Source organism: Macrosteles quadrilineatus, unplaced genomic scaffold (assembly GCF_028750875.1).
Source record: "Macrosteles quadrilineatus isolate MER2022 unplaced genomic scaffold, UCM_ALF_1.0 Scaffold_8__2_contigs__length_117827958, whole genome shotgun sequence".
Lineage (NCBI taxonomy): Eukaryota > Metazoa > Arthropoda > Insecta > Hemiptera > Cicadellidae > Macrosteles > Macrosteles quadrilineatus.
Window position 1 is genome coordinate 55,498,589 of NW_026542601.1, and position 14,022 is coordinate 55,512,610.

At 37.3% G+C, this 14,022-nt stretch overlaps 1 protein-coding gene across 3 annotated transcripts in view; it reads left to right on the forward strand.

The window, feature by feature from the left end:
- Positions 1 to 12,036, forward strand: part of LOC128999576 (DNA topoisomerase I, mitochondrial-like) — a 35,343-nt gene extending 23,307 nt beyond the window's left edge. For all 3 annotated transcript variants that reach the window (XM_054426151.1, XM_054426153.1, XM_054426152.1), the window contains 6 exons: positions 378 to 480; positions 2,065 to 2,213; positions 2,847 to 2,984; positions 9,504 to 9,700; positions 10,041 to 10,190; positions 10,778 to 12,036. In XM_054426151.1, coding sequence (XP_054282126.1) covers positions 378 to 480; positions 2,065 to 2,213; positions 2,847 to 2,984; positions 9,504 to 9,700; positions 10,041 to 10,190; positions 10,778 to 10,880 — 840 coding nt within the window. In that variant the 3' untranslated portion in view covers positions 10,881 to 12,036. The remainder of the gene's footprint in view (positions 1 to 377; positions 481 to 2,064; positions 2,214 to 2,846; positions 2,985 to 9,503; positions 9,701 to 10,040; positions 10,191 to 10,777) is intronic.
- The last annotated feature ends 1,986 nt before the right edge of the window (positions 12,037 to 14,022 follow it).

A 14,022-nucleotide genomic window follows, 5' to 3' on the forward strand; every position in this document is an offset into this window, starting at 1 on the left:
TTCCCAGAAGTTATCAAAATGTATGAAATTAAGCAAAGCTGAAAATATTGCATACTCTTACTTGTGTTCTATAGGATAACATTGTGTCTACCTTAAGTTCTCTTGCATACTGCTAAACCATTTCATACCCAAGTTTAACCTTTCACCCCCAATGTATTTTATACTGTAGCAAATTAATTTTGTAAAAGAGATTAATGTTTTTTTTCCATGTACACATTATCCATTTTGTAGCTCTTTTAATGTAAATATTGCAGAGGCTGATTCATGTTATATTTAAGTTTATGAAAGAATAGATTGCACACTATTGTGCTTTGTCCTAAAACTAGGTATTGTTCTGATGTAACTTCTCAGCAGATTTAATTTTTACATTGTCACAGCTTGCGCTGAGAGCGGGTAACGAGAAAGACGAGGACCAAGCGGACACAGTCGGCTGCTGCTCTCTGCGTGTGGAGCACATTCAGTTGATGGAGGAGAAAGATGGTAGGTTCTACTGGTTCAGCTCATGACCGTCTTTGTTTAAAATCAAAATAAGACAAACATGCTTACACCTATAGGGAATTAAATGTGCAAATTTATACTTTCTTGGTTATCAAATATTAAGCTCTTTTTTTATGTAAAAAATACGTCATCATGGTCATGCAAATCAACATCATTTGGACCACTGCTTGTGTTTTTAATGATTTTGAAAACAAATTGTTTGCTTCATTTTTCAAACTAAAATTTAAACCCTCGACGTTTTAGCGCCCGCATTTTCTGTCATTAAAATCTGAAATACACAATTGTAGTGTATTTAATATTTGCTTTATCAGGCAATCTTTAAAGATAATTTGTAGACAACTGACATAGTGACGTAGGTTCCATCAGTTTGTAAGAGATTTAAATATTTTCTAATACAAGTCATTACTTCCTGTAAACAACTCGCGATTTGCCATTGGGATGAGATTAAATACGGTAAGTAATTTTACCACTTAGTTGTTTTTATTTAACACTCTTGTTACACAACACAACTGTGTCACTAATTAAATTTTAATTAATAAAAAAACCAGCCACTCAAGTATAGACCACAGCACATTCAACATCATGTACTAAAATTTTTTTTTAGGTTGTTAATTGTATTATATAGCCTATATTGGTTCATGTTGTATAAGTTTGTTAGGGACATCAGGAAGGGAATCTCCAAGATATGGAGAGCTTCGTCTGGTACACAGACGGCTCCCTAATCGATGAAAAATCTGGTTTTGGGGTTTACTGTCGATCACCCAGAACAGAACTATCAGGAAGTCTGGGACAATACTGTACCATCTTCCAGGCAGAAATCTATGGCATCTTGGCTTGTGCCAACCTAGGACTAGCCAGACGGTACCAAGACAAAAGGATAGTGATTTTATCTGATTGTCAGGCTGCTCTCAAAGCTCTTGACTCAAATGAAGTCACCTCAAAACTGGTCTGGGAGTGTTTCAACACCCTCTGCAGACTTGCATCACAGAACTCTGTAACTCTTGGCTGGGTCCCAGGCCATGTAGGCATTGGCGGCAACGAGAGTGCAGACAAGCTGGCAAAAAAAGGTGCGAGCATGCCACTCTTTGGACCAGAGCCATTTTGTGGCATCAGCAAAGCGGCCGCCAAACATGTAATCAACAAATGGTCCAGGGGACAACATCTTGAGCGTTGGTGTAATTATCCTGGACAATCACTTGGCAAAAAACTGCTCTCAGAACCTAGCACCCTCTTCACTCGCTGGCTGCTAAAGCTGGGGAGAGGGCAGGTCAAGCAGGTACTTGCTCTTATCACTGGACACGGCCATTTCAGGAAACATCTCCACACTCTAGGAATTGTCAATGACAAGCAGGAGTGTCGACTTTGTAACCAGTCCGATGAGACTGCAAAACACATTATTCTGGATAATGTGGCCTAAATTAATTAATTGGCCTTACAATAAATTTAAATTTGTTCTGAAATAAACTGTTAAACATACAGTTATTGAGCAAACTTTGAAACTCTTTTCACAAATTTTATTACAGTTGCATAACTGTTTTAAATTGTTTCTGTCATTTCTGATTTCAGGCAAGGAGAATGTTGTGGTGTTTGACTTCTTAGGTAAAGACTCCATTAGATACTACAACGAAGTTCCGGTAGAAAGGAGAGTTTTCAAAAATCTCATGTTGTTCATGGAGAACAAAAAACCACAGGACGATCTCTTTGACAGATTAAATGTGAGTTTGGTATCAAGTTTTGAGTTGCTATTTTACTATTAATACCGAAAACTCCTTAAAAATGTAAGATCCAAAGTATACTGTAAGTCAAACCACTTCTCAAACAAATTGTTTAAAGAGAGTTGGCAATCTGTAGGAAGTAAGTTGGGTTTAAAACATCTCTATCTACTCAATTACAAAATTTGTTTTCACTCAAAGTAGGCCCACAGGTTACACTTGAACAGTGTCATGAAATTTGCACCACGTTTAAACCACATGCACATTAATATAATTTACATTTCCTGATCTAATATCCTTCAGGCACGCCAAACGTTTCTCAACAGAACTAAGGGATATCTTGATCTTGATTAAGAAATCTTTTTATCTTGCTTTAAATTTGATAGACCCTTTTTCATTTAAAAATGATACTTTAGGTCTGTGTTGTAGTAGGCCTAATTATTCACCAGCAACCGTCATGAACTTAATTGGTGATTTTATATATAATTCTTATTGAGGATACAGAGGACAAATATATATTTTTAATTTAAAATGTATGCACTTAGTAGTATTTCTTCATTTTGTTATAGCCTATGTAGTTGTTTTGGCTTTGAGTTCTCTAATCCCCTATTTTGGCCATGTGTTTCTGTTTTGCAGACGGCTGTTTTAAACAAGCACTTGTCTGATCTCATGGATGGACTAACGGCCAAGGTGTTCCGTACGTACAACGCTTCGTGGACATTGCAAGCTCAACTGAAAGAACTTACGGACCCTGACACCACTGTTGCTGAGAAGGTAATCAAATTTACTATAATTCTAATTTGATCCTTGATGGTTTCAATTAACTTAACATTTGACTTCTTTATGTTCGTTCAATACCTGTGAGTAGTAGTCATGATGGAACTGAAGAACGGTTCTTATATTCCAGTTTAAATATTTTCTAATACAAGTCATTACTTCCTGTAAACAACTCGCAATTTGCCACTGGGATGAGATTAAATAAAGGAAGAATTTATTCCTTTGACTGTAAATTGTTTAAACCATCCGGCAGAACTCTTAACCATGCATACACTGTTTTAAGAAAGAATGAATGAAATTGGAGGAACAATTTTAATTTGTAATAATAAACTACTTTAACGTGTTCAATGAAGCTGTGCGACAATAGACAACAGACAATTTTCTTTATTTGTGATTTCTTTAAGAAATACAATTGCGTCACAAAAATCCAGAATGTTTAACATTTAGATTGTTTTAACAGTTTACATTTTCTTTGTGTTGAAAGTTCATAATTGGTCAAAAAATTCCTTAAGGGAGTACACCGGTCGGTCCACAAGCCAGTCCCAGAGTTGCTGTTTGAGTTGGTTTCCTGTTGCGTTCTTAAGGTTGTTTGGAAGAGAGTTGATGATTTTTCGGCCAATATAAGAGGGTTTTCTACTGTATTGTGTAGTGTGGTGGATCGGAAGGCTTTAGTCGGCTGCTTTTCTGGTGTCGTAGGAGTGAAAATTCTCATTTCTGGGAAGGTTCAGTATTTTTTGTGTACAGGACAACTCCATGGATGTAGAGTGCTGTCACTGTTAGGAGCTTAAGGGATTTAAATGCTTCCCTGCAGCTGTCTAAGGACTCAAGGCCGGAGAGTGCCCTGACAGCTTTTTTCTGGCGTACCAACACTTTGTTGAGGTTTGCTTCTGATGTTCCTCCCCAAGATATTAAGCAATACCTTATATGTGATTCTATTACAGCATAGTATGCTGTCTTAGCTTTTTCCAGACCTCCTAGCCATTTCATCCTCTTTATTACATGGACTCCAGATGCAAGTTTCTTGGTCAGGTTGTGTATGTGGTCGTTCCAGGAGAGGTCTTCATCAATTGTCAGGCCCAGCAGTTTTGAGTTTTTTTCAACGGTTATTTCAGGAATTTCTTGGATTTGTTCATGTTTTCGGCTGAAATTTAACTGGGTTGTTTTTGATGGATTAATGGCCAGGTCATTTTGAAGGCAGTACTGCAGTGCTTTGTCTGTTGAGGATAAGATGTTGGAGTGTAATTCTTGTGGTGAGTCATGCATAAATAGAAGAGTTGTGTCATCTGCGTACATTATTGTTTCACAATTGTCATTCATAATGAAATCTGGAAAATCATTGGTGAAAAGGATGAATAAAAATGGGCCCATGACTGAGCCTTGGGGCACTCCTCTGTTAATTGAAAGTTGTGTGGACCTATGTACAGATTTTATTCCATTTGTGTTTTGCTGCATTTCGACAATGTGTGTACGTTTTTTCAAATAGCTTGCCACCCAGTCTTTGGCCATTCCCTCTATTCCTAGAGCTCTGAGTTTCCTTATGATGAGATTATGGCCCAGACAGTCAGATGCTTTACTGTAGTTAAGTAAGACTGTTGGTTGTTGATACATGTCTGTGTGCTTCTAGATGGTCAATGATTTGTTCTATTAGACTAGTTATAGCTGTGGTGGTGGACCTCCCTTTGAGAAAACCATGTTGGTTTTTAGTGATGAGAGCATTGCTTTCCAAGTGACTCAGCATTCTTGACAGTGCAATCTTTTCTATTACTTTTGATAAGGTCGATATTAATGAGATAGGGCGGTAGTTTTCTTGTTTAGTGTGAGAGCCTTTTTTATACTTTGGGTATATTTTTGCTATTTTTAGGGCGGAGGGAAATTGTCCAAGGCTAAAAGATTTGTTTATTATGCTGACAAGTGGAGCTGCCAGTTGTTCGGCACAGTGTTTTACAACTTTTGATGGCACTTCATCTACTCCACATGACAGCTTTGATTTCAGTGAGGCTATTGTTGCTAAGACTTCTTTAATGGTTGTAGGTGTTAATTTTAGTGGCTGGATATTGCTTTGTGGTAGAAGTAGTGGATGTGTAATTTTTTAGTTTTTGAATTGGTTTCTATTTTTCTCTAAAGTGGTGTCTGCTATTTATGCAAAATATTGGTTTAGGTGTTCAGCAATGTCAGTAGGGTTATGCACTATTGTTCCTTCTATTTCCAGCTGCAGATTTGGTTCTTCTTTCTGTTTACATTGTTTTTCTGTGTTAATGGTCTCCCAGACAGCTTTGGATTTATTATCAGCACTTTTGATGTATTCTGCAGTGGCTTGTCGCTTAAGGGACCTGAGCTTTAAATCATATGTTTTCTTTTTTTCCGCCATTGCTGTTTTATCATTTACATTTCCGGTAAGCTCGTATCGGTGCAAGGCATCTAGAAAATCTTCTTTTAGTATTTTGACTTCTTCACCATACTGAACCTTCATTTTCTGTCCTTTCTGCTCAGCTCTTATTTTTTTGAAAGGGCAGGCATGGTCCAATATGAGCCTTAAAAAGTCTTTTGAAATGCAGAGTATGCCTCTTCAGCATCAGGGGCATTGTGTACCTCAATCCAGTTTTCTTTGGAGAGTTCGTCTTTCATGCTTTCCAGGTTTTTTCTTGAAAAAATTCTTTTTTGTGACATCTCCGTTTTAATTTTAGCAGTAACTTCACTCTGTATTTTGAGGGTACATGTTTGACCTGTGTGATCTGCTATTCCAGCGTTAATTATAGCAAAATCTATAGCATTATCATGTGTATTCGTACAGATACAGTCTATAGAGGTTCTTGAATGGTTTTAGTGATTCTTGTCGCTGGGAGCGGTAGTCTTCTAACTCCAAAAGTTGACAGTTCCTCTTCAAGATAGTTACTACTGGCATTTTCAGTTAGCCTGTCTATATTGATATCGCCCATTAATACAACGGCCTTGGTGTCAGCTTGAAGTGACTCCAGAATTTCTGATAGGATGTCAATGGCTAACCTACCTTGTCCCGCTCGTGGTCGATACATACCAAGTAAATAGAGGGTTTTGTTCTTTATCCTTATTTTTACTAATGCTTCAAAAACTAACTCTACACTTTGTTTGGAGATTTCTATTTCTTCCGCCTTGATGACAGCAGTTTACTGGATATAGATTTTATAGATTGCAATTGCAATCCCTCCCATTCTATGATTTTCCCTGCTGGAATATGTGACTAGGTTGTAGCCACTAATCTTGGTGAGTAATAACATATCTGAGCTGAGTCCATGTTCAGTAATCACCAAGATAGTGGGTTTGAGTTCACTCATTAGATGATTTATTCTTTCAATCTTTTTCCTAAGACCTTGGACATATTGGTGAAAAATAGTGATGGAGGTTGTTTTATTGGAGGTTGTATTGATTGCTGGTGGCACAATCATCTAAATCTAATGCGCTGCGTGTACGAGTGCACGAAAACGTTTAAATTTAGTTTCATCCAGATGGGAGGCATATACCCCACATATCCCAGTCGTTGTGGACGTAGTTTTACAAGAACCCAACAGATATCAGCACTAAACAATACTGCTAGCCGGCCCTCGGTATTGTCAAATAGAGGGAAAAAGTAGGGGTGAATTACCCGGATAGGCCCTACACTATCAAAAATTACTGCGAAAAATCGGTCAAGCACAATTTTGAGGTTAGGTTCCTTCCACAATGCTACAGTACATTCATTAACGTTATTCTATTGCATTCAATCCAAGCCTAAACCCCACACTACAATAAATTTGTAACCGTTCCCCCCTACCACCAATAAAATAGTCAGATCAGAAAACGAACTATACCAGATTGAAATATAACACTAACACAATAAGCGACAAGTGAAATAACGTCGCTTTAAATCGTTGCTGTAAACAGTGCTTTGACGAAGTATACTCGTCGCAAGGCCACTGGAAAACGCTAGCGGTGACGAGATTTTTTGTCATCTGAAGTGAAGGTGTTAATTAAAAGTACTTTTGGGTAAGGTACCTGTTACCCAATCAAAAAAATGCTAAGGCTTATCAACACTTCAGTTTACTCATGTTGATTGTAATATCTACAACTGTTTGAAAGCGATAAGGAAATAGGAATGCAAACTACTTCCTATCATTTGAAAATGATAAGAAAATGATTCTTTGAAGACTTGATAACATTTTTACAATGTATAAGCTTTAATAATAATAAAGGTCATTACATTTTATTTTGCTATATGTTACATACCAAAAAGTAAATGTAAAAAGATATTTTATGTAGTGTATAATAGCAATTGACACTTTTTAAGTATTTGAAAAGTGTAAACAACACAAAATTAGGCTTTTGTTGAACATTAAATTACAGCAAACCTTCATCAATACAGACTTTATTCAATACAGATAGCCATTTAATAGCAAATAGCAATTAGCAAAAATGTCACAAAATGTTGGAAAATATGCCATTGGACTCACTTAAGTTGCACAGGTTTACAGTTCCCCAGTAGTTTACTGTTTACTGTTTTTACTTTATTTTAGTTCCTAATACACTATTCTAGCACTTAGAACAACTGTGTCATTATATACAGTAGACCCCCTCTTAACCGACCTCGTATTAACCGATAATCGGATTATCCGCCTTTGATCGTAAAATAATACAGTTTGTTTTAACCGACCTTGCTTTGAGAGCAGCTCGGTTTAACCGCCGCTTTCTAGGAATCTCGGCATTTCCGGTCCCACGCTGGGCGATGAGAACTGAACCATACGCTTATCTCCACAGGATATGACTAACAATAAGTTATTTTGTGTTGATCACAAAAAATATAGCATAGCCTATTGTCAGTTTGTCATCATCGTTCGTAGCTCGAGCACATCTGATCTGATTTGTTATCTGTGCGAGTGCGGCAAATTTATAACATCATAAAGTGCGTTACGATTTTGAGAACTGATTATCTTATCGCCGGAGTAAACAAACAACGCAACTTGTAGGGAAGGCAGGGAAGGGGGGTTAACAACTCCAAGGTCAAGATAGTTTTTGTGCCTCCAGTGAGAGGCTATAAATAAACGTCCTGTTTTGTAACAAAATTGTCGCTTGTATCTTTAATGTCGACAAAAGGTTCTGTACTGTATTATGATGTATTTGAAAGCATCAATTAATACATTACAGTACTAAAGTTATTAAAATAGGAAATTTATTGACTCTTGCCTAGTATTATAATATATTCAGGGCTGTGCGAATAGTTCGAAAAACGAATCGAATCCGAATCTTTTTAGAGATTCGATTCGGATTCGAGAACGAATCTACTGTTTCTAACTGGATTCGGATTCGGAATCGATATTCGAATTTACTGGTAAGAAATCCGGGTTCGGATTCGATATTCGAATTTCTTGAAAATAGATCCGAGTTGGGATTCGATATTCAAATTTACTAGATTCTGATTGAATATAATTTTCAATATAATTTTTTTGACACTAAAAAACTACTTGTGCACTCCGATTTGCTGTTGACTGGTTCATGTTAGGAACCTGACCAACTTGGTGTTAGGCTTTAGGCACATTAGTGTAGGTCGCATTTGAACCCTATCTTGGCTATCAGTAAACTTAACCTCACAGTGTTAGTTGTTACTTGTAATAGTAATGCAGACATAGGCTTGTGTGGAGGATTAACACCGAGGTGTATAATAGGCTGGGCCTATGTTTTAGACTACACAAATTGGCAGTCCACCACTTTTAGCGAGTAACTTAGGCCTAGGTGGTATGCCTAACTTATGCCCAATTTTTTAGTTTCAAAACTTCAAATAGGTAGGCCTAAATTTTATAACTTTTTTATTTGGCCCATTTCAAGAATTTTTTTAAGCAATTCCCTAAGTTATTTCAGCCCCAGAAAATGTGGTCTAAAAATGTGAAAATTGGTACTGCTGACTTTCCTCGGATTTGGATTCGACTCTGAACAGGTTTAAATATTCGGATTCGATAACAGCTTTAAATTTCAGATTCGGATTCGATCCAGGTTCGATAATGGCTGTAAATTTGAGATTCGGATTCGACCCAGATTCGACTCGGGATTAATTAAAATATTCGGATTCGATCCGGATTCGATAAAATCTGTACAGCTATGATTCGGATTCGGATTCGAACCAAAATTTCTGGATTCGCACAGCCCTGAATATATTCCACTGAAAGTAGGCCTATTTGACTTAACCGTGTTTTGTGTTTATTTGTGACTTTTCTATCAATATGAAAAAGGAGATAAGAGTAGTTTATTTTATAAATAATGACTTTATTCCTATGACTTCAAAATAATCTTACTAATATTATGATTATATATTTCCAAATGAATATCACTTCATTATGTTATGATTTTAGGGATTGTCCGTTTTATCCGACCTTTTGAGTTATCCGACATAGGTCCGGTCCCATTAGGGTTGGTTAAGAGGGGGTCTACTGTACATGGGATTCTCTAATGAAAAATAAACCACTCATAACATAACACAATTTTTGCCATTCTAAACAATAAATTGTATAACAGCTGTTAGCGTACAACCGTGCCAACCGTGCTGTGGCCATCTTGTGTAACCATCAACGTGCTGTGCCCAAGACACACGACAAATCTATGGCCAATCTGAGAGAGAAACTGGCCAATAAACGAGCTGCTGTTGAGGAAGCAGAGAAAAATTTCAAGCACGCCAAACGAGACGCCAAGAACGGCTCGGCTAAGGAAAAAATGTAAGTTAGCTAATAATGTATAATACACTTAATATAACATTAGTGGAGTGAAAAAATTTACTTTTTGTTGTGGTTGTATGGTTTTTAATTATTCTAGGAAAAATCAGATTTTCTAATCTAAATTAGAGGTTCTACTGTATTATTCAGAATAAGTACAGGTAGGCCATAGAACACGCAGAAGACTCATAAAATACACAATATTTCATCCACTGGGGGACTTTTTCTGATGTAGACATAGAGGGCACTTTGGCAAAGCCCCCTTTGTCTATGGCCTACAAAATCCTGGCCTAAAGCCTTTCCTGGAACAAAACTAAGTTACAATAATCTTTTCTGAATGTAGTGCTGCAGACAAGGCTAAGAAGACTCTGGAAAGACTCAGAGAACAACTCCTGAAACTGGAACTGCAGGAAACCGACAAGGAAGAGAACAAGTGTATCGCTCTGGGAACATCCAAGCTCAACTACCTGGACCCTAGGATATCAGTGGCTTGGTGAGTGACATCCACTTAAATACACAAAGGTTGTCAGAAAGTAGACCTAGTGCTAGTGAAATATTTTGTTAACTTTTCTACCTAACTGTTGTCATCAAAATCATCTGGGATATTTTCATAGACTGATAGCTACTGAAGTAGATATCCCATGTATTGAAAATATCCCAGCAGTTGAAAATTTTATTGAATTAGAAATTGGTTGAGTTAGTATTTACAGAGAGACCTGATGTCAAAAATCGTTTTTATATCTTTTAATAGCAAGATAGTTGGTATGACAAGCAATAAGTTATTCTTAAATATGGCCTTGTTAAAAAGTTTGCATGATCAAAAGTTATCAAATCAATTACATTTTTAATGTCATCATGTTTGTTAAGTGACAGTATGGAGGTGAACTAGCTATGTCTAGTGAATATTGATGCTGGAGATTCGGTTCAGTTTTCTTTTGGCCAAAATGTCACAAAAAAGTGACTATAATGAATGCAGTTTGGCATTTAATTTATATGGCGAGTCCAACAGTCAAATACCAATTGTTAAACTGATGCCATTGTTAGTACTATTCAACTGCAAAGGTGAATCTCGTTTTACAGGTGTAAGAAGTATGATATTCCCATCGAGAAGATCTACAACAAGACTCAGAGGGATAAGTTCCGTTGGGCCATTGACATGGCAACAGCTGATTATGTATTTTAAGCAACAACTCTTGAGCAGGGTGGGTGACCACTGTTTTGTCTTTCGTCCATTAAAATTTTATCATTTAACACATCAGTTGTTATTTGTTTGCTATGGATTTACTGTGTTTATTGTAATCATTACATCTTATATGTGATGACAGTTTGTGATGTCCCCATAGTTCGTCCCACTCTGCTCTCATCGTAGTATAATTTTCCACTATTAGTTAGAATTATTTATTATTTTTATAGTGCTTTAATCGACTTTTAACTATAGTATTATTTTATATTAAAATCGCTTTCCCCGAAGTTCATCAGAAAATATTTATTTAGATAGATGAATTTATGTGACAGTTTGTCCTTGTGCGATTTTTACTTAATTATTAATTATATAAGTGTCTTTTAATGTGTAAATTTCAATTTGTTTATGTCTTATTAGCTAGAAAAAAATTGTAGACAAGCCAAAGCCCCATGGACAAAGTCTCGTGAGTTGATATTTTAGAGTGGAGCTGTGTAAAGGTGCTCTTAACAGCAAAAACAGTTCCAGGACTGAGTTGATACCTTCATATCTATTGTGCAATCGATAATTTTATTTAGGTACTGATGATTCAATATGGATAAAACTGATTGGAAAGCCAAAATTTAGGTTGATCTTTTTTATTGAGGCTGTGATTTGAAGGATGACTACTGTGGTAACGATTTATCCAATAACGGTGACAAAAGTAAAATAAGGTTGAGGTTTTTTTAGCTTTCTTCAGTTTTGCAACTGAATCAACAGGGTATCGGCTAAGTCCTATTTTCGTTTGTACATTGTTTTAATGTATTGTACTAGATTTCATATTTTGTTAGTCAATTCATACAATATGTGTGCTAGCGAAGCAACTATTTAGTTATACATCTAATTAAGGTTATGGACAATTTTCATATACACATTTGAATGTTGTAAATTGATATATACATTCGTTTTGTAAATATACAACAAATTTACTGTGAAAATAATAGTGCAAAAAATTGACGGCACTTTATTTTTGTTAGCTGCCCCTTCTCCCACTTGTAAGTATGCATGCAGGTTAGATTGGACTCGATCTGTATTATGAAATAGTCGCTGATCCGGTCTAATTTGGTTTGACATTTTTGTGTAATTTATTACAGAGGAAATACAAGTATAGATTCTTCTATTTGTTGTTTTATTTCATGTGTCAACACTGTTTCAATATATTAAAAAATTCATCACTTCAGCCATGCACCAACTGTCCATGAATGCCCCTGTCACAAGGGGTTTGTTTCAGCAGCTAGTTCTCGCTGTGAGATCCAGCAGCTCCAGCGTGCCTAAGACCCTGCTGGAGAATCTGCGCTACAAGTCTGGTGTTGTGATCGTCACTGTGTGTGTAGTTAAAAATACCCCCGCCGCAGCAAACCTGCAGAAGGTTTGCTGCAACAGGGAGGGTAAAAAAGTGTTTTATTTTTTTGTAAAATGTTAAAAGGTACTGTAGTTAAGTAAAAATTAATGTATTTTCCAAATTTGATCCAAATATGTTCATAAACAAGCAAACTATGACAGTAAGACTTATTCTCCATAAGAATAACATGGAAAATTTAAAATTACAATTTTTTTTTAATTTTCTTTGTAACCATTAGGTGCATAATAACGCTTCAATATACTAGATTATTTGTTTTTTTAAGCTCTACAAAATGGTTTAGAAAGAAATTGTGAAATGTGTTTTTAGTGTCAAAAATGGGAAAAACTATTTTTACCCCATAAAACCCCCCATAAACCCCCGTTCCTATAGTCCGATCATGCTGGTTCACGAACTCATTCAAGTTTATCCCGCTTTACACCTTTAAACCAAATTTCATCAAAATCCGACAAAAATTACTCAAGTTATCGCGTTCACGGACACATATACATATATATATATATGGATACATTGTATATATGGATACATTGTATATATGGATATATATATATATGGATGCATTGCACGACGTCCAAGTGCCACAATGTCCAATAATATTATTCAGTGTCACGACGTCCAAAAAATAATTTTTCAGCTGTTGCACAACGTCCAATATAAAATATTTGACTGGTGCACGAGGTCCAAAAGTACAGTAACTGCAAAAAATATAGTCTTTCTACAAGCTTTGGGCGTCATGAAACAGCGCACTATATAATTGTAAAAAAGTTTCATTTGCACAACGTCCAAAGCCACTGCCAGTTGCACGACGTCCAATAAATATTTGACGGGTCCACGACGTCCAATATAGCTCAGCGCTGTTGCACGACGTCCAAGCTCCTGCATACGGTAAATCAGGGTGTCTAGTAGTCGGGAAAATCGGGAAAGTCGGGAATTAGTATTGAATTTCAAAATGGTCTTGAAAGTCGGGATTTAGTCTTAAATTTGATTTCAAAGTCGGGAATTTTCATGATTTTGCCGCGATCGTCGTCTTGCGTTTACGTAACCGCAAAAGCCAATGATGATGTCTACACGGCCTCGGGAAATGTTCACGATTTTGCCGCGATAGTGGACGACAAAGATGACGTTTCCGAAACCACGAGAGACGACGATGACGTTTCTGTGACAGCGGGAGACTACGATGACGTTTCCGTGACTGTGGGAGACGAAGATGACGTTTCCGTGACAGCGGGAGACTACGATGACGTTTCCGTGACCGCGGGAGACGACGATGATATCTGCTCGGCCGCGGGAAATGTTCATGATTTTGTCACGATCGCGGACGACGACGATGACGTTTCCGTGACCGCGGGAGATGACGATGACGTTTCCGTGACCGCGGGAGACGACGATGATGTCTACACGGCCGCGGGAAATGTTCATGATTTTGCCGTGATCGCGGACGATGACGATAAAATTTCCGTGACCGCGGGAGATGACGGTGATGTCTAAACAGCCGCGGGAAATGTTCATGATTTTTCCGCGATCGCGGACGACGACGATGACGTTTCCGTGACCGCGGGAGATGACGATGACGTTTCCGTGACCGCGGGAGACGACGATGATGTCTACACGTCCGCGGGAAATGTTCATGATTTTGCCGTGATCGCGGACGATGACGATAACATTTCCGTGACCGTTGGAGATCACGGTGATGTCTAAACAGCCGCGGGAAATGTTCATGATTTTGCCGCGATCGTGGACGAGGCC